General features: G+C 42.8%; 1 protein-coding gene across 1 annotated transcript; it reads right to left on the bottom strand.

Moving 5' to 3' along the window:
• Positions 1 to 388: 388 nt before the first annotated feature.
• On the bottom strand, positions 389 to 25,742 carry EDEM3 (ER degradation enhancing alpha-mannosidase like protein 3). Its single transcript, XM_057380544.1, has 20 exons — positions 25,481 to 25,742; positions 23,632 to 23,677; positions 20,458 to 20,558; positions 18,085 to 18,124; positions 17,501 to 17,613; positions 16,724 to 16,877; positions 16,120 to 16,254; positions 15,642 to 15,747; positions 15,055 to 15,152; positions 13,687 to 13,812; positions 12,915 to 12,998; positions 11,663 to 11,746; positions 11,361 to 11,485; positions 10,654 to 10,819; positions 8,359 to 8,513; positions 7,447 to 7,600; positions 6,777 to 6,971; positions 5,879 to 6,044; positions 5,316 to 5,501; positions 389 to 3,839 (listed from the first exon to the last, which is right to left on the bottom strand). Exons 1-20 carry the CDS (start codon positions 25,639 to 25,641, stop codon positions 3,451 to 3,453), a joined length of 2,784 nt encoding a protein of 927 aa, XP_057236527.1. The 5' UTR covers positions 25,642 to 25,742; the 3' UTR covers positions 389 to 3,450.
• Positions 25,743 to 26,050: the final 308 nt, after the last annotated feature.

The following is a 26,050-nucleotide window of genomic DNA, read 5'->3' as shown; positions in this document are numbered from 1 at the left end:
GAAGGATGAGGGATTTGCCCCTCCAAGACTCACCTCATCAGCCTCAAGAGCCTTTTCATTCTAAATAAAACAGGTACAGTAGTCAAAATGAATTTTTGAGTGTCTGGATTCTGGATTTCAAAAAGAAAATAGTAATGGCAAAGTTACAGAGAAGAGAGGTTGAAAATAGTCCAATCAGATCTGGTTGCTAAGAGCRTTTCCAGTCCAGTTTCAACTGCAGACTGAAAAGGTATCCATTATAATAATTTGGTTATTACAATCCCTCTGGGTTTGGCAAAATTCCAGCTTCTCCAGGGTGGCAGCCACGAACCTGCCCCATCCCCTCACTAAGGCTGCCACTGAAGGATTGGTGTGACTGCCCTGCTAAAAATGACTGCCAAGAGCGATGCAGAAATGAGCCCAGCTCAGCACGGCCTGACCAGAATATTTACATTTTATTAAATCTTTACAATCAGCAGTTATAATCAAGTACACAATTATGTACATGGATTATGTACATTTTAGCCCAGACTTTTACATCACAGTACATAGTTGCCCTTAGAAATACTGTGTACACTGACCACCAGAKAGTAAAACCCAACAACGGTGTTACAGCACCTGTTATTAGACATCTTCCATAAGAAAATAGACGGCTGTAAATTGGTCTGGCTAAAAAAAAAAAAACAAACCACCAAAACCAAAAATCTTATAAAATCTGAACATACAATTTTCATTCACAGAATGGTTTGTTCTCTATGTTCTGACTGATGCCTGTTGCATAAGATGTTGTGTTTCTCACCTCTCGACACACACTCGTCGRTGCCTACTCAGGGACACTGGCAGGAGGAGAACCAAAGCCGGGCTCATTCTCAAACTTCATTAAGAAACAATAAATGTAAACAATTAAGAAGGTTCCTCCAAGATCAAATGAGAAATTAATTGGCTGATCTGAGTTACATGGCATGGCATAAGTGCTATTGCAGCTGTGATTCCTGAATTCTTCAGTGTTCAATACCATAGAGAAATGTACAATGCTACACGAAGGGTGATTCCTGATTAACCATCTACCAGCGATATTCCATGTGTAGGGAGCAGACTTCCAAACATCTGGGAAGAACACTTGCTCCCCTTTCCAAAAGGGTTTTTCTTTTTTGATKAATACATTCTTTTTGCCTTTTAAGATGACAGTAACAGGAAACTGAATTCTTTCCAAAATGATATGAAGAAGTTAAGCTAAAGCCTATGTCCTCATAAGGAAACACAAAGTGAAAATAACCTGAATAAAACTGTCCCCCCTACTTTAATCCTCTTTCCCAAAAGGTCAACCTTGCCTGATTCAGTTCTGTAAACAAAGCTATGGCTCTCGTGATGGTTTCAAAGGTGAAGCAGAACTAAATGGAACAAAAACCACCCCAAAGGAAGGAGGCAACAGYTAGCTGAGGTAGGCCACCACCAAAATGCTGCCCTAAATCCCTACACAGTTCAGGGATCCTTGGAAATCCCTGAAAAGGTAATGCCTGCTGCTCTACTAACAGGTGTGGAGAAAGCAGTTACTAAAAATGAGCTGGTGATGGCAAGGAAGGGTAACCATTTAATAAAATTTGACATCTACACCTAAGTAAAAAAAGAAAACCTTTAGCTGCTATATTGAGAGAGTAATGACCAGAGGCCTCTAGGATATAAAAATAACTCTATTTCCACCAAAAGAGCTACCAAAGAAGGAAGATGATGTCCATGTCAAAGAGCATGGGAACAAAAGTGCTCCTTTTGTGGCACTGAGCACTGGCAGATCAAAGGAATTGTCTGAGTGAAAGTATTTGATCTGCACCTGATGGTTTGATCTGCACTCGGCCAGGTCCTGGTGCTCCCAGGGCTCCAAGGGACACTTGCAAGGCTCCCATGGTCAAATGCTTTCTAGGAAGAAACTCATGCAACAAAACCATAAATAAAAACATTCCCCAGCTGCTTCAAGTCCAACCCTCCGGACATTTCTTTGTGCAAAGGAACAACTCCATTTAAAAGCTAATTTCTTTCAAAGGACACTTAGCCACTGTTCCTCCTCAAATCCACTCCTACCCTGGTGATTGAAAGTTCTGGATGATATTTGGATGGACTGCCATGCTCTCAAAAGGTGCTTGTGCATTCTGAGACTTTTGAAAGCAAGTGTGGCTGAGTACATGGATTCAACATTGTCTGGGATTGCTCTGCTCACTGTACAGAGGATAAATACAGCGTATGGCTGTGCTAATTAACAATTGCATATTCAGCACATGTCATTTCACCAGCTAAATCAAAGGTGCAGTTCAGAGTGGGGCTTGCTGTTTATTTATTCCATTGCAATGATGAATATAAACCTTCATTTTTAGCCTGGTGCAGCATATAGGCAGTGTTCATTTAGTCTTTAATATAAAACAATTCCTTGAACCACAATTCACTAAAAGCAGTTTATATAAATCAAGATAATTCATTTTTGGCAGTTTCTTTGGACACAGTCAAAATGCCTCTAAYATTGTTTAAACTTCCCCATTTTTACCTAAATATAATGGGGATAACAAATTAGGACTGACACTTACCTGTAACCAACTCCAGAGCCTGGAATAACAGCCCTGGACTCTGAACTATGGAGCCAACAGGCAGAACTGCTGCCCTTCCCTACTGGCACTGGCCTCCCTGCCTCAAACAGCACACACAGGAGTTGCATATCGAAAGAACAATGGATTCAAGCTGTTGAAGTCAAACTTGTAGAAAAAGGTTTTGTTCCAGCTGCTGGAGCTGTGTCCTTTCAGAGACTRTTCCGTGTCTTGGGGCACACCTGGGAGCCAAGGGGAACACCTGGGACTCCCCACCTGCCCCGTCTGCTTCCCCTCAGCTCCAGCAGGACCTTCCCTCACCTCCTCCTGGTGGCCCCAGGCTGGCCCAGCTCCCTGAGGGGACATGCTCACACCTTGMCTTTGGTTTGCACAACTCCTCCAGCTGCGAGCACAGCAGCAGGGAGGGATGGAAGGAAGCTCCCSGTGGTCACAAAGGGTGCAGAGAGAGGAGCAGCACGGTGATATGTCAGACAGGACCAGGCTGCTTCCAGCTGTGCCAACACTGGAAACAATTCCCCTGCTGCTGAGAGGGCCATTGATGGGGTCTGTCAGCCCACTCTGCTCAGCTCCTGCATCCCAGAGCCCAGGAGCGCCCCAGGGAATGCCCCAGGGAGTGCACCTGGAGCCTGGAACACAGGAGTCGGGCTGGGCCCCCCAGTCCCAGGGCCACCATGATGCTTGGATTGCACATTGCACGTTCCCATCCTTAAACAGGAAAAACTAAAAAATACAGAGGGCATGTGCTGGAATTCTATGGTGTTCTCCAKGTGACACCTGGCTGCTCATCCCAATACTGAATATGTTTTCTCGGATATCAGGGCCTCACTTCTACCCGAAGAGGTCTCCATTTGTTTATTAACAAATAAGTTATTATTACAAGTCATAGTTCATCCTTTTCCATCATTTCAAATGCTTCTATATCTTCATTCCAGTCTGCTAATATGGATTCCATAGGCTGGACTTTGCTGTCCCAGTGAGTGTTGGAGCTAGCCTCTGTGTGTGGGGGCTGTTCCTGAGGCTGGCTGTCCCCTGGTGTGCATACTGGCCCYGGAGCTGTGTGGGGATCCTCCTGTGCTGCAGAAGATCCAGCACTATCTGAGCTGGCAGGGGGCGAAGGATCCGCAGCATCAACAGCAGAGCTCTCTGCTCCTCCTTCRGGCTTCTCACTGCCTGCTCCAGCATCCTGAGATTCTGAAAGAGCTTCCTTGGAATTTGGTTTCTGTGAATCATTTTCAGACGATTTCTGGTCCATATTCTCCATTTCCAAGTCTTTGAGAGGGGAGGAAAAAAGACAAAAAAAAAAAAGTTAAAATAACTGTAGGAAGGCAGCATTTTATCATGTATTTCAAAATCAAGGTCACTTCCCTTGGCCTTATTTCTTCAAGGAAGCGCAGATTTTCCAGTGATATGAAAATTTAATCMTACTAATGAATATATTTTACAGAGGGATGGGAGGGAAGGCTTTTAAACACATTTTAAATGAGGGCAAACAGTAGAGTGAGGCTCATTTTGGTTCCTCAAACTTCAGCAGTGACTTGCAGGTCCAGTGCCAGTTACCCTCCTTCAGCTTCAAGCAAATATCCAGTGTGTGCCCTGAGCTTTAATGCTGGCTTTGAAAGCRCTCCCAGATCCACCAGGATCCCCCATCTGAGCCAGTTTCCTGAATTTGCTGAACTGTGAATTTGAGAGAGCCAAAGCCTGAGCCTCCCCACTCAGAGCACATCTCCCACATCCCAGCTTGGCACCCAGCAGCTGCCCAGGTCAGTCATGCAGATTTCTCTAGTTTGATGTTTATGGCTATGAGCAGGACACCGACATTTCAGCATTTCTAAGGAATTTAACTGYACATGCCACTGTTGACATGGGATACTTACTGCTATCAATAATGTAGTTTGGAATCATTTTACCTTTAAAGATTGTTGCTGAGATTCCAAATGGAAGCACGAGGAGGGGGAAGAAGCAGATACTGATTACAAACTCTCAAAGGTAGAGCTATCTCATATTTAGCATTTTGTCAGAGCACTAAAGCAAGGTTACAAACACGAGGGATTTGTAAGATAGGAAGAAAAAAGACGAGATTTTGGCAGATCCCCTTAGAAATGTGCTGATTTTCTGCAGATACTTGTTCTTACCTACTCTGCTTGGACACAGCAGTGCTACAAGGAAGGCTTACAAGAGGAAAATCTGGAATTTTCTGCCGCATTCAAACATTCTAACTGGGAATGTATTAGCTTGCAATTTTCTTGTATTACACAAGAACACCCACGAAACATCTGAGGTCAGCAGCCTTATTTCTCATGATTACCACTTCTCCTGAGTTAGGCAGAATAATTCTAACACTCATCTCTCTCCTTCTGGGTCCCAGGAATGTCACTGGGGAGCTTGGTGAGGGAGAGGCATTCACAATGTAGGGCACTGGAAACACACATGCTGTTCCTGATGCTACTGCAAAGCAGCTGATGACAAAAAGGCCTCAGAAGGAATCCAAAAGGCTGGATTCCCTCATTAGCCAAAGTGGCATTTAACTTAGGAACAGCATTGCTGGATGTCACCTCATGGAGGGAGTGGATGATGACACATCTCAGATAATGGCTCTCAATAAAAAAYGGATCCCAGTGTCACACAGTGTCACACAGAAAGCCATGGCACCTCTGGGCAGCAGTGCCCATCACTCCTGCCCACTTTCCATGGTGCCACAAGGGCCCAGATATGAGCTGGATTCACAGAAATCACCTTCAGCCTCACCTCGGTCTTTCGCTTTGTCAGAAAGGAGCACCTCCACAGCCTCGTACTCGCGGATGGCGTCCAGGATGATGTTCCCTTCCTTGTTGAACAGGAAGAGCATGGGGATGGTGATGTCGTCTGTGTTCTTGCCATCCCCAGCCATTTGGAAGAGCGGGGCTGTGTCACTGCTGCTGCCTTCRTTGTCATCTAGGGGAGCACAGCACRGGAAGGCCAAACTTCCATTAGACCAGGCTGCACTTGGAGCATCCTCCCCTGCCCAGGCACTGCAGAGCAAACCCCAGCCTGCTGTGTTTTCCTCCACACCTTTCATCTGTAYCCCCGTTCTTGGTACTGACAGCACCGTGTGATCCTTAAAGTAAAAACTTTTAATCTGCACAAACACTGACAATTCCCCATCCCCAGTGGTGTCTGCACAGGACCAGACAAACCCCAAACATCTGTTTCATCTTCTGWAAGTACAGTTGCTGTGCTTCTCAGCTTAAAGCTTGTCAGCTTTCCTCTATCTTCAAATCTGTCAAATTAGGTTACATTTACACAAATTAAGAACTTRGAATCTTATTTACCAATGACAATGCCTCCTATTGCTCCAGCTTTCTGAATGTTTCGTGCCTTTTCAGCAAACATGCACTGGCCTCTCTGCATCAAAGCAATTTTCTCTTTCACTGCCTCAGGATTAGTGATCTCTGAGCATCCATTATATGGCTTAATGGTTGCAACGAATCCTCTTGTCTGTTTGCAAAAAACAACAATAAAGAGAGAATTAGAGCACTATGGTCATGCTTGTGAAAGATTCCCATGTATTTTTGTTCCTTCAGTCCCCCATATGCATTGGTGGTTCCTGGTGTCAGTGCAGACAATCCGTGCCCTGAAACTGGGGCTCTGGAAGCAAAGAATGAGTGAAAGCCTAATTCTCATAATCAGTGTGTTTTCTCTACACCTGGGAAGTGTTGCCTCTGGAAATTTTTCTGCTGTGAACTGCTGATCTATCTGGAACTCTCTTTGGGGCTGCAATGTGGGTTTTCCTACTGCTTCCCATTGGGGCCACTGCCTCTGTGGCATTTCCCTCTTCCATCTACACAGAGCCTTCTAGAAAAGCTTTCCTAAGAACAAGTTACTCTAGAAATGCTTCCGGCAGTCCCTGGCTGACATGGGAGGGAAGCTTCCTTAAATCCCCGTCTCCTTAGCTGTGCACTGCAGACTGGATAAGTCTGTTCCTAGCTCATGCTGGGCATGGACTGTAAATCCTAAGCTGTGACTGATGACTCAGGAACAGAGCACAGGGCACTGCCAGATAAACCACTTATCCCCACGACTGTCACTGTTGTCACTGCCACTGCTGGGYGCTGTCACTCTATAACCACTGTAATTAACTGATCCCCTGGATCATCAGCTGCAACAGCAGCAGTGCTGTGAAACTGCAGCCTGAGCAACAGTTACAGCTYCCACCCACAGCTCACATACCCCGGCTTTCTGCTTGGACAAGTCCATCCCAAACTGTGCAGGCCCAGCAGTCAGCACCACCCTGCCAAAGAAGGGATGGGAAACGATCTGCACAGCACGGGGAGGAAGCTGCTGCTCCTTCTGCTGTTGACTGGAGAGCTCAATCATCTCCTGCATGAACCGTAAGCCATCCTCAGCATCCAGGGAACTTGCTGCCTGCAGAGTAAACAATCAATAAACAATTTTATTTTAAACATTTCAGGAACTTGGGGGAAAAGAAATTGAAGTTGTGTTTGCTGGGACCACTGCTACAAAGATYTTAACACACAGGATGGATGCTCACTGCCACTCATGCATCATTTCACCAAAGGTTTACCACCTGCACCACCCAGGAGATTAAAAATATACAGACCTCATACAGAAATGGAAATATCTCACACTGAAAGCAGTGTTTGCAGCTAAGATGCTGTTGGCTACATAATTCAACATGAGCAGCCTCAATTGAATTCAATGAAGATTAGTTCAAAGTGTTCTGAGGCAAAATATTAGCAAGCATCAGCCTGCTAAATACAGCTGCATCTGCAGCTCATGTGCCTCCTTCCACAGGGTGGCTGTCCCTCCTGGAGCTCCAGGTGTCAAATATCACTGCTAGGAAGACTTTGCTGAAAACAAAAATCCTGCCAGGCCTTACCTGCACTGCGTGCTGCACTAACTGTACTCGTCCATCCTTCAGGTGGATCAGACTGACTCCCATCTTCTTCAGGATCTCCAGGTGCTCAGGATTACTGGCCATGAAATCTCTGGCTCTCAATGGTGGYTTTGGTCCACTTCCCAAACTCTCTTCTCTGCCAAAAGATATCAAAGCTTTAAAAAACTTTTTAGAAAAAGTTTTAAAAAACTTTCAAGATTACCCTTGAATCAGAACTCTACTGTTATCCCTACCATCGCCAGATTGGAATTCTTGGCACACTGAGTCCAAGCTTCGGTGGATTGCAACTTCTCAGTCAAGTTATGTTTTTTTTAAGTTGTCTGTCTTATCAATAATTTTATAATGCAAAAAACCCTCCCCCACTACTGATAATAAAACTGCCATATGCTCTCTCATTTGTAAATGGTCTGCATTATTGCAAGGYTGACCACACCTGGTTTGCCCCATACAGTTGCTACTCAGTTTTATTCATGAAGCATAAATGCTGAAGAGGTGGTCAGGAGGACAAACTTCCTCAGCCTTAACTTTGCCCTGAACTCCCCCAAACAGGTGAAGTTATGTGTGGCAGCACGATTTGCTTACTACAAAGATTTTCAGAACTGTTCAGGAGAATGCCTGAGAGACACACTTCCTGCAATACTCCRGGTGGAAGCTGCAGCCCAGGTATGTGGCTCGTTCAGCTCCTTGTGCTCTGAAAGACTTTCTAATTCCAGGTGGAAACAATGGAATTCTTGCTGAGGATGCCAGAGGATTGTTCACAGGAGCAGGAATCATTCCTTTGGCCATCCACCCCARAAGGACTGTGAGCTCCAGCACTCCTCATGTTCCTTCTTCCCCGCAGGAAGAGCAGACCCTGTTCCTGTGCCACCAAAGGAGAAGGAATGCCCAGCTTACGCTCTGGAAATGCCCCGGGGACAGCTCTTATCCACCACATTCTTCAGAGGCTCACGGATGCTCTGGGCAAACATGGGGTCATTYGGGAAGAGGATCTGGGTGTTGGGACAGGTCCAGTCAAAGTTGCTGTCGTCCAGCTCTGTGTACTCCGTGGTCTGAAATGTGAGATACAGGGTAAAGAAAAGCAGATGATATTTTTACACAAAGAAYATCAGAAGGTAAGCCTAATGAAAGAAATCTGTACCAGAGCACATGAATACAACACCCACTCTAATTTGTAACTTGCTGAATTTATATACAGTTTCTAGGTGGTTTTTTTTGCAGAAACACCAAATCCTCATCCGGCAGACAGTACCTCTCAAGCCTGCTCATGACAAAGCCACTGCTCTGTACTTTATCTGCTGGACAAGTAAAGCAGTATTTCTGGCTTCACTTGATACTGGCTTCACAGCGAGTGACCGGCTGCAGGCTTTAGGTCATGCTTACTAAAAATGTCACATCTTTTCATGTGAACAAAAGATTCTCCTCCTCAGGAGCCACACAGCCTTGCAAGTCTGGATGGGCAATGATGAGCCTATAATTCAAACAATTTCTATTTTCAGGAAAGATGGCAGAGTTAACATTTGCACAAATTGCTGGTTCGTAACACGTGAAACCTGCAGAACATGTCTGGTGGTTTGGAGCCACGTTTAGCCTGYCCTTAGCTTAGCAAATAACTAGGTATGCATAACCAGCAAATTCATTTTCTCACCCATAAAAATCAGTGTAGTATTTATCTACCTGAAAAAACTCACCCCTCCTGTTTGCACAATATTGGCCAATGAAAAATTCAGTATTTAAAAGCTCCCAAAACCCCAAGACTTAGAGGGCTGTAACTAGGACATGACCTYTCCTGTTTATGAGAGCAAACACAAACAGGATGTTGGGTTGATAGTCCCAAGTCTCTCTTTCACAGTTTGCTTTAATAGCACTGTGTTTATGTTAAAAATCATTTACACGTTCCATCAGTTCCAATAAAATTCCATACAAGAGGAACACCCGACATCACAGCCCTTCAGTCACCTGACACCATGTGCAATGGGTTTGTCTGACTTGCATTATGCCCATTTGCAGCTTTGACTCAAAGAACTTAAAAAATGCTTTTAAGCTRTTTCTTCTACCCTCTGTACCAGCCTTTCATTAACATTTGCAGTTATCAAGAGAATGACCCACATTAGGCCAGCACTTAACACTGCCTGTCTCAAAGGTGTTAAATTCTTATTTAATACACAAAAGGTACACAAAATGCTGCTTTAGAAAACTTCTTGCATATTTTAAAAAGCAGCCTGTTTCCAAAATTCAAAGAGAAAAGATAAATTCTCCAGGAAAGAACATTTCAGAGAGGATGTGGGATCTTCACCGTGAAGGAACAATAAACACCAATCCCATGACCCACTGAATACATAACCAATGTTCAGCATTAAGATAAAATAGTTAAAATTTTGTCACTGGTTCATGCTCAATTCCATCAAACAGGCTGATTTTTCCAGGACACATGGCTTGACACACAACAAAAGCCTTTTCCTCTGATCCAGGCATTTTTGTAAAACTCTTTAAATGTTTAAAAAAGAGGCACCAATAAGGGAATTTGGATCCTTGATGTCTTAGACACCATCTTTTTTTTCCTTTGGCCTTTTTCTTATTGCCTTATAGACAAATTATGTCTCCTTATTGACCACAAAATAAAAAAAAAGGCAAGACTTATGATGCTTCACAGCACAGTTGTATTACTSCAGGTTATTCTGGAAGGTTAAGTAATTTATTAACCTCTAAGAGTTCTCACATTTACACAACAGATGCCTACTGCATGGAATAAAGTGATTAAACATCCCAAATCTGTCTACAGCTGTATCTTGTCAAATTAACTCCRCAGCTGTCTYAAAAAACCTCTGAAAATTTGTTCAYGTAGTAAAACAAACAAGAAAAGCTTAGGTTTKTAGCTAAAATAATAGAAAATAAAGATGGGGACAAAAATACCCTACTTATCTTCCAATTCATACAGAGGTGGGGAACGATTTTCTTTTTAAACCTTGCTAATAATTCATAGCTTTTTTTTCTCAAAGTTCAGCAGTGCAGAATCRAGAATTCCTGATCTTGTGACTGGCACAGTTAGTATGATGAAACAGTGCCTATCAAACACCGTGTTAAGACTGGTGCACTTCCTGAAACTGTGATCATTCCTGATTTTATTTCCATTTCCCCTCAAAGAAAGGAAGCATACCACAGGAACTGATTCAGATTGGAGCTGTTACATACTGTATTTTTTTTGGAGATGGTTTGGTTTGTAGTGGAGAGCCACAGTGGCAACAGATGAGCTTCTGTAGTGAAGATGTAATCTTCAATGTCGAAAATCATGTCCTCCTTATCAGCAAAGAGCAGGTACAGATATTTAAACATCTCRGCCAGGAAGAACGAGTCCATCCTGTGGAGAAAAGGGGATGTCCTTAAGGGAGATCTCCTTTCTAGAACATCAGTAAAATAAATATTCTCATTGCTCCATCTCTGAAGACTTCATGACTATTACTGCTGAACATAATTCCATGAGCGTTCCTACCACTTGGAAGAAACTGTGTTTGGAGGGAAATGATTCAGCACATTCAGTACAAAACAGCATCACAGAAAAAACAAATAAATCTCTGACAAACTTACAGATTTAAAGTATATTTTGTTTGAAAGTAATTACTCTACTGCTCTGAATGAAAGGTTCTACTGAATCTACTGAGACAAATGAAAGGTTACTAAACTAAGAATATTCTTATGGAGCACACTATAAAACTATGGAAACAGTTTATAGACATTCAAGAGATTTACAATTTAATACATTTACAAATGGGAAATTTAAGACTTGGTAATTAGACTGCAGACAGACAGCTCCTCAAATATCAATTAATTCAATTACATAAACATGGCATTTGATTTGTTCTGTATTTTAATATTCTAAAARATAATTGTGAAATCTTTACCTGTCTTCATGACTTCCTGTGCGAACATCCTTCATTGCAGCAAACCCACAGGGAACTCTGGCATACTTGTTCAAGTTTTCAATGAGGGTTTTTCCTACTTCTAGGTAGTATGGGTCTCCTGTAGCCTGTCAAATAAAACCAGGTTTTGATAACCAYTACATCTTGTTTATATCCTAAACTGGATCCAGTGGATAAATTAGGCTGGAGATGTGCTGCTCAACTCTAAATTGAAATAAAACAGCAACAGAATTCTAGGTGCTGGGAAAAGGGCCCCAAGGTCAGAGBAATGACCATGACTGTACCTTATACAAGAAATAGGTACTTTCAGCAAATTCAGGCCTCAGAGGGTGCTGTGCCCAGTGAACTCTGAAGTCTGTTGTGAATGCCTGAGGATGAAACAGAACAGACAAAAATCAGTACAGAAATGCAAACCAAGCACAGATTTATTCTGAATTCTGTGTTAACTAAATAAACAAACTAGCTTTGATAAACACCATTTTTACAAACATAGCTACCACCTGACACCTTCGGTGCAGTCAAGTGTCACTGCCCACTGACAGATGGTTCAGCAGCTGCTTCTACAATACCACAGACTAGAAGTCAGATACTTTAAAATTTCCTAGTCTGTCTGTTCACTCCTAGTGTGCACTGGGAAAAGCCACTTCGGTCATGTATTCACTACTGATTCACGCTAAGGTTATAACCAACTCTTTGCTTAGGGGATAGTCTGTTGGCTTAAATAAAACTGCCTGGCTTTTTAAAGTTTCCTTCCTAAGTACCAAGCAGCAGAACACCAACACAGAAAACCCATAAAGAGCCAAATCATACCATTTTAAAAGCACTCAAAAAAAAAATTATTCCAGTGCTTAGAGAGCATTCTTTGCTCTCATGAACCACATCAGGTGAATGTGATGTTAATTAAAATGTTCTCTAACAGAAATAAGCTTACACCAGAGGAAAGTCAAAATTAAACCTGGAATCAGAAGCTTTCAAATCTATTCTGTGTCATTACAGATGAAAGACACAGACTTCAGCAGGTAAACAAGCTTTTCTGTGCACAATGGACTTGCTCAAAGACTTGCAGCGTCTGCAGGAAGTTTGTGTGCTGACTTTCAAGGACATTATACAAAATTTCTGAACATTTCTCMGTCAATTCAGCATTTATGTTCCCTCCCTGGGTTAATGAAGATGACTGTGATCTTTAGCATTAACACTATTATGTTACCAAGCAGCTACCATTACACGTGATTACACAAGTTCTGCACACTGACATGAGTCAACATCTGCTCTCAAAGACTGAAAGGTGAAGTCTCAGCAATTGTTAACAGYAGCAGCTTCCCATTATTGTGTTAATTACAGCATAACTGAAGGAAAAGGATTTCATATGCCAAACGCAGCTGGCAGCCATGCAGAACTTCAAATCACACAAGAATGCTGTGGAAATGAGCCTTGATTTTAATAACACATATACCTACTGGTTCTTCAAATGGGCAGCTGAGACTGTGCAAATGGAGGTAAAAATCAGTTTACACAATCAAAAAACTACCACCTTACCTCTGGAAGAAAGTTATGCTTTTTTATAACCTGATACAGCATCTCATGTGTTTCAATAGCAGGTCTAATATCACCCTTCAGCACCTGAAATTAAATAATAAAATTAACACTAATTCACTGAGCATAGGAATAATACTCAGAGTTAAGAGCTCTCATGGTGTGCTCATGTGAAGCTACAGACCAGTCACTACATACTGTAATTATTAAACCCTTTCAGTGTAAGACAGATAGTCCTTAAAAWTTTTTTAAGCAAAATCAGTGAATTCATTTAAGTTATTGCCTGTGCAGAACAAAGAACTCTGACATTTACAGAGAACTGGGGTGAAAATATGGCTTAGCTTGTCTTAAGGATGTCAATGGCACACAAACTAAAAAATCTGTTGCTAGACTACAAAAAAGGCAGCTTAATTGGAGTGTTTCCATGACTAGGAGTGAAGGCAGCAAATTATATGGACATACTTTTCCTGGTACTCAACAGGGCCAGAAAAAGCACATTAACTTGTATGACAGCACTGGAGTGACTGGAAGAGTGAGTACAGAAATCATGGAATCCCAGAATGGTTTGGCTTAGAAGKGACTTAAARATGGGCAGGGAAACCTTTCATTACTCCAGGTTGCTTCAAGCCCCAATGTCCAGCCTRGCCTTGAACACTTACAGGGATCTTGCCTCAGTATTTCTGAAAATCAAATTACTAAGCTTGACTTGAAAATCCAACCCAGYCAATCATCTCCTTGTTATTAAAACCATCTGCACGTGGGTTTTACCCCTTACCTGCAACCCAGGGAAGAAAGCTAGGAGGGAATCCATCCAGGTCCGAGCATTCAGCATTGGTTTGTGAATGTGAACATCAAGGAGAAGAGGTGGCTGGCTGATGTAYCTCATTATAGCATCATAGTGCTGCCAAACATCAGGAAAAGCAGGAGTTTGTAGATCAGTACATTGCCCAAAAGGGAGATRGATCACCAGACTGGCATTTTATTTCTGTGCCAGAGTCAGTACCACACTCCCAATCATTACCGCATTTGGCAGAGCCACTAATTTCTACTTTGGCAAGCAAAAACCAAGTGTAGTAAATACTGAAAAAACTCCACAGCATTACACTTGCAAAACTTATCACCTTTCCAAAGAATACACAAACACAAAACTCTATCCAACAGCCATGTGATAAACCAGGAMCATGCACAGTTAAGGCACATTGGTTTTGGCTGAATTTTGAAGCACTCTCTAAACCAAGTTGAAATTGCTTTCCCTGCACAATTCTAAAATTGAATTCTAAATTCAGAATTCTAAAGCAAATGGATTTCAGGAGGAAAAGGAGGTTAAAAAATCYAAACAAGGCAGCTGGACTGGATGGCTCAGAAGTTTAAAACCCACYTTGCTGACTTCCAATCCTAAACTTTGTTTTCAGAAGGTGCAATCCTGAGCACACGGCCCAAACTGACAGGAAACACTTAGGAGATGCAACTTAAGCAAAACACAACCTTGGGAGCTGCCCCTCAGCAACATGAAATCATCATTACACCTMAAGTGTTACAGCAGGCCTGTAACTATTTAATTGCTCCCCTCTTACTAAAAATATCATGCAATGGGATCTAAAATGTTTTAATGGATATTGCTCTTTTCAAAAGAAATAATGCTTTATGAAAGAATTATGATGCTGACAAAGTTGCTTAGTAATTTATGAATTTTAAAGAGTCTAAGTGTGGATTTCGGCTTCTATACTTAAATGTATCCTGGGCCTGAGGATCTGCAGTGCAAAGCAAGATCCACACTTTGATTTTTTTGTTGCTCCAAGACAGAAGGAAATTGTACAATGGCTTGTAAAATGAGGCCCTTACCCTRTTTTACAAAAGCATTTGCAGTATTACACTCTCCCTGGAGATAAGCTTCTCCTATACTGGGAACATGGAGAAAGGTCTATAAGGTTCTGATTTTTATTGGATGGTTTAAAATAACTGCTCAGGTGGCAGCTGATCACCCAGGATTAGCAAAAACCCTCAGCAAAAAGAGCTGGCACTAAACACAGCAGAAGTCACAGAAATGCTGCAAAAGATCCCTTCTCGGGCTAACAGCTGACAATACAATTACTSTGAAATTTGTACTGCAGAAAGCACAAACCTGAGCAAGGTGTTAACTTACCGTGTTAAATCTTTCCAGGAAACTGTCATCTCCCAGCAAGACATAGGCTTTTAATAAATATTCATAGTATGAATCTATTCCTGCTCCAACTCCACTGTCTAGGAACATGAGAAAAAGAAAAGGTGGGTTTACTTTAAGCAGTGATAKGGGTATTTTCCCTATTTTCCCATTCTGATTTTAAAAGCTCTTCTAGTAAAAGGCAAAGCCTCCGTTCAGTGGAATGAAGGCACAGATGGAAGCAGAGACACAGGGCTGTGTGTTTGTGCTATCAGTGCACACGACGTGGGCACACACTGAATGCAGTTATTTCACTCTTCTCACAGGACATCCCTTCTCCCATCCTTTCATGTTTTGCCTGTGTATTTATAGCAAAGTCTCTCAAAATTTATCTCAAGGTTTCCCTCTCAGTGTCAGAGGATCAGGGAACACTCTGCATTTTCTGTCCCAGAGAGGGCTTTGCCCTTTCAGAGCAGTGCCAGATTTTGGGATGGCAGGTCTCTCCCCCTGCCTGTCCCATTAATATTCACAAACAGCCCCAGGAAGAGTGCTGGGGTGTGCTGAGGCTTCCCCTGCCCCAGACCCCCCACCTTTGCGGACCCAGTCTCCGGTGTGGATGTTGATGGTGACCCCCACTAAGTTGCTGCTGCGCTGCCTCTTCTCCCAGATAAAATCCAGTGCCTTCCGGGCATATTCCTGCAACAACAGCAGCAGGGAGTCAGGGAAGCACAGACACTGCACTCTGTGATTCTTCTGGCTGCTTCAATTAGGATGCTAGGAAAGGATGTTTCATGTYTAACCATTTCAGAACTCCTTTAGCTCAACTTCAGAATATTTATCTTGTTTACTTCTGTATTACTCTACTATCAWTCAAAGTTATTTACTGTGATTTAACACATAACTAAAAAACCAAATCTTAGAAAAAAAGCCCACAAACACTACAAATCTGAAAAGTTTTTRTGCACTGCAGCTAAGACACACATCCATTACATGAACTCAAAATTGTTCTTCCAAAATTACAAAACACTAAAGACCTAAGACAAAAAAAAGGTAATGTGGAAAGCAAACCTCAAATATAGATGTGCCTGTGAATCTGCTTAAAGCTGCAAACTCAAGGATCAAKGTACCAGCACAAGCTGTACAGGTATCAGTTTCTGTTCCTGTTCGTGCTTCTGGATGTCTTACACCAAATTTTAAATTAACCTAGAGAAAAGCAGAGATTATCACCTTCAGCTGAAAGAATTCCCACTCCTGTGATTTTATAGCAAGCATATAATCTGTGCTTTCTAAAGACAAGAAAAAACAGATCCCTTTGGGCTTGCTCTGCCAACTTAGACRTGCACAGAGAACTATCCCCAAACACCCAAAATACTCAACCCTCCCAAACAGGCACCTGGCTCACAAGACATCTGAGTAAGAGACTACACCCTGAAAATCTAATTCCAGCAATTTTTTTAGCAACAAATCAGGAATTCAGAATATCACAAGTGCTCCTGGAAATTTARTTTTGTAAATATCTCACTACTCCTGGCTCCTGAGAGTACCTGCAATTTATCAGCTTTTGACTTTCTGTCCACTTAATAAATACAGAAATGACTTTGGAAACAGAYACAAAACCAAAACAGAAGCCTTGATTACAGCTGTAATCCTGCATTACAGAAACAGAACTTACTCGTGGATAAGGGAGACCACTAGTGGTGTTAAAAGCAGGTAAAAGCTTGTAGCCCAGTTCCTTTGCCATGTGCAGGAGTTCACCATTGTACCACTGCATATATTCACCTTTTTCTTTCAGCATAATTGCCACTGAGTGCCCACCTAGGAGACCTCTAAACACAAGAGAAACGATGCACATCTCAAAAGGTATGTTCATCTGAACAGCAAGGACAGTTCTCTACAATTTAGATGACACGTACATAACTGGCCCTAGTTTCTAGATTGCTGATGGAATTCCTGTTAGAATCAAGTACAAACCAGTATTTTGGAAACAATTCTTACAGTTTATCATTGGAATAGTTGATTCATCAATATTAGACAGGAACAGCAACCAAGACCTCTGAAACTGCATATAATAACTTCAAATTACATGMTCCGATCCTGCATTGAGCCCTGAGGTCCCTTAACAAGCTGAAATAATCCGTGACCCCAAGTACCAAAATCTGCTCAATCAGACTGAGCAGAGCCATTTGCAAGCCTGCTACAGCTAAGCACAGCCAGTGCTCCCTCAGCATGCCCATGTGGCTCTCCAGCAGCAAAGCTGAGCCTGCAGCAGTGAGATGGGGACAGCCTGGTCCAGCACCACTGCAGCAAGCCCTGCCTTGCATTTTAAAAYCTCTCGCAGGCAAACCAACAAAGGCACAACTGCTTCAAATATGTGGAGCAGCACAGAAAGGTGTCTAAACGACACTGACTAAAACCCACATTTTAGGAGTTGAAAATGAAAGTTACTCACCCAAGGACTCTTATATTGGTTTCAAAGACGGATACAACTATGTCATTATCTAAATTAACATCCTTTATTACTTTTTTTACGGCCTCTTCAAACTCTTTGGTTTTATTTAACACCTGGAATACAAATGCGAGGAGGTGTTCAGTTCCAACACAGTCACAGTGTGTTTGTACACAGGATATTTCAGTGCACATGAAGTCACACATGAAATAAGGGTGAAATACACACACGAAATACATACAATTTAAAACCAGAAATATAGCAGTGGTATCAAGAGGTGCCCACCAGTAACTCAGCCTCTTGTTTTAGACTGTAAGACAAAGCAAACTCACACTCTTTTGTGTTAAGTTAGAGCCCAAAAAGAGCAAGATAAAAAGTATCAATGAAATGTGAAGGAGCTGCTGTAGTTTTTTTATTACAACCAATTCCAAACTCCACCCTCACAGAACTTGGAAGTTCCCATGAGCAAGAGTCACTTCAAACACAGCCAGAGATCAATGATCACAAGAAAGAAATCTAAAAATAACTCTGAGCATCAAAAGACAATCTCTTTGTTTTACCAAAGCTTATCAACAGATAAAACTTACCACAAGAGTGTCCAAGGTATCAATTAAGGTCAGTGAAAATCTGTGAAAGAAAATTTAAAACACATTTACTACAGATCAGTACCTGTAGGAATTAAGTGATTTTTAATAGTAACTGATACCATGGAAGAAACAAAATTCTCACAGACSAGCAGCTGCAAAAAGTTAGTTGTACTCAATATATTTAATACCAAAACCCACTTCTAGTTGTACTCAATACATTTAATACCAAAACCCCCTTCTAAGTTTCCTCCCTTTACCAGTGACCAGAATAGGAGCTGACAAAGAAGCTGTAATTACAAATACATTTATTTACWGCAAAGCTTTCTAACTTCTGGCAAGCAAATTTAATTTTTATTCCTTGAATCCAATCAAGTCCTTTAAGAAACCCAGCAAAACAGTCTTTTCCCACCCTCTGTTTAAATTGTTTTTACAAAAAAAGGAAGAATGCTGAGATCAAAAGTCATTCCAAGCTAAATTTCTCCTACCCAAAACTGTTCCAACACTAGCAAGTGGTAGGCTTAAAACAAAGAACTRCTTTATTGACTCTTAAATGAAGAACTATTTTAGCAGTGTCCAAGGCCAGGTTGGATGCTGCTGGCGGAAGGGGTGGGACTGGATGGGATTTAAGGTCCCTTCCAACCCAAACCAGTTTGGGTTTCTATGATTATTCCATGAAAASAGAGCATCAAGTCAGCTCCATGCTGTTTGAAATGGGAACATCCAGCGAGGCTCAGAGATGTTCTCCAGGGTTGGTCTGGTGCATTCCAAGCTGAGGGGACCTTTCCCCATCCCAAGAATTATATCCAGAATTGTGTCTTAAAGATACCTAATTCCAACAACTGTTCCTATGCCAAGAAACACCCTYCCCACACAGGACAGAATTTACAGAACATGATGGTGTTAAAAGGAAACACTTTGGAACAGTTAAATTGCCTCCTGAAGAKCAAGCACCAAGGATTTCAGCAAGTGCCCAGTGCCTGAGACCTTGCAGGCAACATGACAATCAAAATTCTAATTAAGTGTTCCTATATCATAATCCTTTTCAATTTGTAAAGACATAATGGCATTCTGTGAGTGCTGTTTTACAGGACACAGATTAACTAATGGCTGTGCACAACTGCTTAACAAATCCACCACCTTTTCCATACAAAAGGAGGGAAATTATGCATTTCACAGCTAYATGGAAGGCTCCTGAGCTCTCCAGGGAAACAGAGCTGACCCAGCTGCCTCACCCTGTCCTTTTGTGACAGCAAAGGCTGGCAGAGAGCACGACTGATGAGGCAGCTGGCAAGAAACAGATTAGATAAGAAATCTGGTCCATAATAATGCAGTTAACTATAAGGTACAGAGTAAAGCATGTATATAGAAAAGCAATAAATACATACAATAATTTAATGCATTGAAGGGCTGAAATGTATTTTCACTCAAATGCTAGTATGTTATTATGTAAAAAGGTCATAAAAAGAATGCATGACCAGAATTAAAATTATATTTTCTTGCCACTTTTCATGCGTTGTATCTTTAGATATCTTCAAGGCAGCAGGTGTATATGGAAATTTCTAGACTGAAGAAATTTGTATATAACAAAACATAACCAACAAAACATGCTCAATATCCTAGAGACAAATAGAAGCAGTATTTAAGAGGACTTCAGCTTTGTTTAACACTACTGTGCTTGGAGACATTAAACAGTGATACCAATTCATAAAAAATTCAGCTACTTATTAGTAAAGAATTTGCTCTATAAACTGCACATATTCAAAGGCATCAATTACAAATGCATTTCGAATAAGTAAACTTTGCCTTTGATTACTCCATTTAATATGGAGAAAAACAGTCCTTAAATCTACATTTTGCTGGCCAAAGGATTAGTACTTTGTACTATCAGCTCCCTTAAAAGAAGGAATAGCAAATATTTCCATAATGTTTTATACTTTGGCAAAGGCCTCAGGCTACCACACACATGATAATCATTTGACCACTTGCTTTCAGAAAACTTTCTACTTAAAAAAAAGCATCTTARATATCATTATTAAGCCAGCATCATGGATAAGAGTTTATTGTTCTGTTCACCTGATCATTAAACCTTATAACCTCTACTACTAATCCCATAAAAGTCAGCTCACATTTGGAAGGTTTTCCTAAGGAAAATCCTTAGAGAATGGTTAAAAAAATTATCTTTGGATCTCATTCACTGGTCAATTTCCTTCTTCTGATTAAGGTACAATTTCACCTAAGTTAACTATATAACATTAAAAACACTTCTCCCCAAAGCACAAGTTTCTGCCCATGCCAACTGAACAGACAGGTTTTATGGGCTGCCAATTGTRCTTCTATTAGCAGACATTCACAGAGATCATTTGAGACACTAACTTTCCCAAGGCATCGTCCACATCCCCTCGGCTTGGCTCCTGACCCCGCACTCGTCCACGACAAGTTAAAGGCATGAGTTCATCAGCTGGGTATGCATGCTCCTGTTGGGAACAAAACAGCAATGGTTATGGTGGTACAGCCACTCTCAGGGATTCTTGCTGTAAAAAGAATCCTCATCGTGCTGCTCTTCACAAACACTGCAGGTGGGAAGGGACTGCCAGAGTCATCCACACCCAACTGCCCAGTACCATGACCAGTCAACTCCTGAGCACCTCCAAAGAGACCCACGGCCTCTCTGGGCACCCTGTGTCAGTACATGCTCAACTCCACAGGGAAARAAGTGTTTCCTGATGTTCAAAGGAACCTCCCATGGTTGGGTTTGTACCCATTTCCTCCCAGCACCACTGTGAAGAGCCTGGCTCTGTCTTCTTGACAGCCTTSCTTGTTAAATTCCCTGGAGCCTCTCTGTTCCAGGCTGAGCAGCCTCAGCTCCCTCAGCCYTTCTTTCCAGGAAAGATGCTCCAACCTCTCAATCACCYTTCTGGCCCTTCACTGGACTCTGCATTATGAACTCAGGTGACTGAGGGTGACAGTCAGTGACAACCAAGAGAACTCAGGAGTTCAAACAAGAAATTGGTGAATTACTACATAAGGCATAGCAAAACAAAAGCACTCACCAAAAMCACCCTAACAAGACTGACCCTTTTACAAATATAACTGACAATAATAGAACAAATGGAACACTGACATCAATAATGATGAATCTTAAATGCATCTAATTCCAACAAACATGAAASTGCCTCCCTCAGAAGCCCAACACAAGTGGTTTGGGATGGACCTTCTCGCTCGATTTCACCAGGAAACTGGCTGCTGTCCTGACCTCACCAGTTTGACTTTCAGTGGAGAACTAACATGTGGCAGGATRAAAAACTTCAACTGATGCACTGAAACTGCAAATAAACACATTCAAAGTCTTTCCAAATATATGGTACAAAAATAATCTATATTCAAACATGAAATAAAGAGGAAAAACGGAACATTCCTCTATAAATAAACAGCTCTTACTGCAACTTCTTTTGAAACTGATGGTTTGTTTCCCTGTATACCACCCTCCTGAGTGTTTTGGTCTTTGCTCAACTCTTTGTTCTCCTCGAGTTTAACGACAAAAGGCAGAATCTAGATCACTTTAATACAGCTCAGATGTTTCTGAAAATCCCCACAAAGTATTCAGTAAAACAGATTAAAGAAGTACACTACAAAAGCAATGTCAAAACTGCRATCTCTGGCTTAAATTTTGGAAAAGAGAAGTGATAAGGAATCTGGAAAAATAAACTTTTAGTTTTACAAATAAAGAACTAGAAGCATTCTGAAAAATAAAAGTTCACTTTGSCTACAGCAGCAAATAAGCAGCTACTGGATTGAGTTATTTCCCAACTTGACACTGGCCTCAAGTGACTGACATTTTCACATGTTCTTTCTGACAGCCAAGAAGAAAAATAACCCCATTATTACAAATATTGTTCAAGTACTGAAAAAAACAGCAACTTTTTCTCAAAGCTTCTGTTAACAACTAAAAAGAAAAAAAATGACAAGGGAGTTTCCCTTGCAACCAAACATGAATTTTCAGTCTTCTAAATAAGCATGTCTAAAATACGTATTAATAGAAACAGAAAATCAAAACTTTTCAGCTGGCTGTTTCAAAAGCACCTGCAAAAGTACTTCATTCTTCAGCTGTAGGAATCGAGTCTGAYACTCTAATCTTTCCTTCAACTTTAAACAAGCAAGCCACATTTCTCTGTTTGTTTAGTGCTCCAGCATACGTGGCAAATAAATATCCTCTTGGCTTCAAAGTTTCCAGGTTAGCTGAAGTTATTCCTCTCCTTCAAACAGAATTTTCTTGCTTCGGATGTGGCAAGACCCCCTACCAGTTGCCAATTTATCACACAATGAACAGTAGGAGCACAGATGCTTGTAGTATTTTATCCTATTTTGCCAAATATGTACGTTTTCCTCTGGGGAAACCCAAGCCAAGTGTTTTTCATGGAATCAGATTACAAAAATTACTACCAAAAGGCCTGATGTTTAACTGCTAAGATGTCAGATGTACAGAGCTTAAGTTAAAAGGAGAAACTACAGCCTTTTGAAAATCCTCTTGCTTGGCTTTCTGTCCGCTCCATAGTCCTGTACCTCTCCCATGCAGTACAAGGCTGTAATTCCTGAGATTTTAAGCTTGTATTACATATTAAACTTTAAACCTTAACACAGAACCTGGGACACGTGGCAGATGCTGCCCAAAGACAGCAGTTGTGCTGCAGGAACTGATGCAACTTGAGAGGGGTTTCTGCAACAGCCACAAAGAATGTGCAACAATGTCGATATAAAGCCAGTAAGAATTAATCTTTCATATTTCTCTTAGTCACATCTACAGTTTCTCTTCACAAGTGTATTATAAATTTTTTTGAATGTAATTATTATTTGAGGAAGTGGACTTCAAATAATTATTCTTAAGCTTTTCTAAGCCAAGCCATCCCGGGGTGGGTGGAATGGCTCAGAGAACCAGMGCCTGGTTCAGACACCTGCACAGGAATCACAGTCAGAGCAAAAGAAACCCCAGCCAGCGTGCCCATGGTCATATGACAGTCACATCCTGGGCACAGCCTGGAACGCCTGGATATTGCACCAGATCCCCTTTCTGTTCTACCAACACTACTTGGAGAAGAGCCCCTGGTCTGCATCTGACATGGCTCACCACTGAAAGAATACCACATGGCATTTTTACCTACAAAATTTAATTTGTGTTCCCCAAAATCTGATGACCACAGACAGCTCTTCCTGAGCTTCCTTCCCCTGGAATTCCAAACCAAATACTTCACTGTTCATAGCCTGATGTGAGGTAAACTGGTTTGGGAAAGATTAGGCATGGATTAGGAGAGTTACYACAAGCAATTCTGAGTTACCACTCTAAAAGCCATCACAACCCTCCTGACACTGCCCTTCCTGAAAGTATTATTTTTTATTGCCTTTCTAAAGGCATCCCAGGTGCAGCTATTTATTTCAGCTGTTTTCACCYCTCCTTCCTGGATATTTCTCTAGAATGTCATGTACTGTAGGTTGCTTTCTCACCCAGGTCAGCAACAACCCCTCCACAAAACATCAAACAAATATCTGACTTACCATATAATTGCTATATGCATGATCAAACATTTCAAGCACTTGATTTCTGAAAAAGAGGAAAAAAAGAAGCATTAGTGGTGTCTCCCAACAACCTTCAACACACCACCTTACACGTATCACACTTTAATATCTGAATATCAGGCACAGGTCCTCTACATAACCAAGTAAATGAAATACAGAAGAGTAATTTTTCTTGATTCACCTACTCTTGTCCACTCCAGAAAGGAAATACTCTTTCTTCACCAAACATGAAATTATTTGGGGATCTCTAGGCAAGCAAATACTAAAGAAAAAACCTTACATTTATTTCACATGTTTGAAAAGCAATCAAGGACAAAAATGCTTCTATAAATAACCCCCACCCCCCTAAAAAAAGTGGGGTTTTTTGTGACAGCACTACTTCTGATCATTCCTAACTGTTTCACTAAGGACCCTTGCAAGCAAAAAAGGATGCTAATTTCTACCATCAACATAATTCACCCTCTCAGCTGATAAGACCAAACATAAAAGAGCCAAGAGTACCACAATTATATTGCAAATATCCAATTTAGTCCAATGACTTGGAAATTTAACAAGCAGTTTCAACTCATCAAGTGCATTAAGTTACCAAAAGAGCWGAGGATGGTGCTTTCCCCAGGTACCTCTCAGGCGGCTCCAGGGAAAACCCCAGATAAGCACACAGAAAATTGCTTAAAACTTACATTTACAGGCATTTTCTGTGACCGACATGACCCTGCCATTAAATAAACACAGACATTACCTTATTCAGAAGTGACCCAGCTCAGTGCCCCCAAACACAACCCACGGCAGGACATGGCTTGCACATGCCTGGGGCATCAGTTGATATTTTTAGTGCAAATCATTGATGCAAAAAATTTAAAATCAACCGGGGGATGAAATTTAAACTCTTTGTACAGCTTCACGAAGAGAAAGTATAAAATATTACACACACCACGTACCCTGAGAACCCGAGATGGAAAACCCCAGTAACGGTAAACACTGGAGTTAAATATCAACTTATACTGATGGTTGGAGTCGACGATCTTGGAGGCCTTTTCCAACCTTACCAACTCCGTGATTAATAACTATGAGAATACCCAGACTGTTTCTCCGSCAGACTTTTTGCACCATTATTCTGTACAACTGACCAGTGGATGGGAAGAGGAAACTGCCCCAATACCATACTAGGATAAATTACTCTTGATTGCAAATTTGGTTTAAAAAATCCCACTCCATGCAGGAAAATGTATTTCCAACTATAGTGTTATATTTATCCTTCAACTAAAAACGACACTAAAAGAGAATCAGCCTCTTAAATGTACACGCACGGAGAAYCAAAGCAGTTTAGGTTACATGCAAGAACCAGGCAGGAACACACGTAAACATTTACCTTTTTTATGCACTCCCACGGAGGCATGGCCATCATTAAACCAACTGAGTGTGGATTTAGAAGTACCTTTGATCACTTTTACCCCTAACTSCAGGCAAGCCCTGGCCGAAGCCTCCCAGACGCGCCCGCAAGCACTGGCGAGTTCCGAGTTCAGACAGCAAATGGCCTGACCCCACAGCAGAAAAGGGACCGCGTGTCCCCGACAGCCGGGTGACCCAGCCCAAACACCCGCCGGGGTCCGGCACACGCAGCCTCAGCACGGCTGGGCACCGAGGCCACGCGTCCCCGGGAGTGTTCGGGAGCCAGGGAGGGACAGGGGCCGCGCTCCCGGGGCTCTGCGCCGGCACCCGCCCAGCCCAGCCCGATCCCCGGGGCAGCGCACACCCCCTGCCCAGCGCGGTGCGGCCCGGCCCGACCCGCCGTCCTTCCCTCCCTCCCTCCTGAAATCCCTGCGCTCACCCCAGCCGGCGCTTCTCCTCCCTGCTCATGGCCCCGGCGCCCGGGGCGGCCGCCAGCACGGAGGAGGCGGAGAGCAGGCCAAGGGCCAGGAGCTTCCAGGGCCTCCTCCAGCGGGGCCCCCGGTCCCCGGCGCGGCAGCCCGGAGCTCCGCTGAGGGCCATAGCGGCCGGCCGGGTGCCCGCTAGTCCCGCTGCGGGCCCATGGCCGCTCCCGCTCCCGCGGCTCCCGGCGCAGGAAGGGCCCGGCCCGGCCCCTCCGCGCGCGCCCGCGGGGGCGTAGCCAAGGAAACGGGCTCGCGCCGCCGCCACTTCCGGCACCGCCCCCCGGCACGCGCCGCCGGGCCAATGGGGAAGCGCGGCGCGGGGGTCACGTGCGCCGGCAGGGACGGCGGAACGAGAGGGTCGACGTGGACAAAGGGAACGGGGACCACGGCTCCCGGCGTGCCCCGCGCCCCGGCTCCCGGCGTGCCCCGCGCCGCGCACTGCCCCGCCCCCCCCGCACTGCCCCGCCCCCCGCACTGCCCCGCCCCCCGCGCTCCTCCGGCACTGCCCGAGGCGGCTCCGAGCGAGC

The sequence above is a fragment of the Malurus melanocephalus genome, unplaced genomic scaffold, assembly GCF_030028575.1.
Source record: "Malurus melanocephalus ecotype Western Australia unplaced genomic scaffold, MMel_1.1 scaffold_459, whole genome shotgun sequence".
NCBI lineage: Eukaryota > Metazoa > Chordata > Aves > Passeriformes > Maluridae > Malurus > Malurus melanocephalus.
The sequence above is the reverse complement of the archived record's forward strand: the minus strand, read 5'-3'. Positions and strand labels throughout refer to the sequence as shown.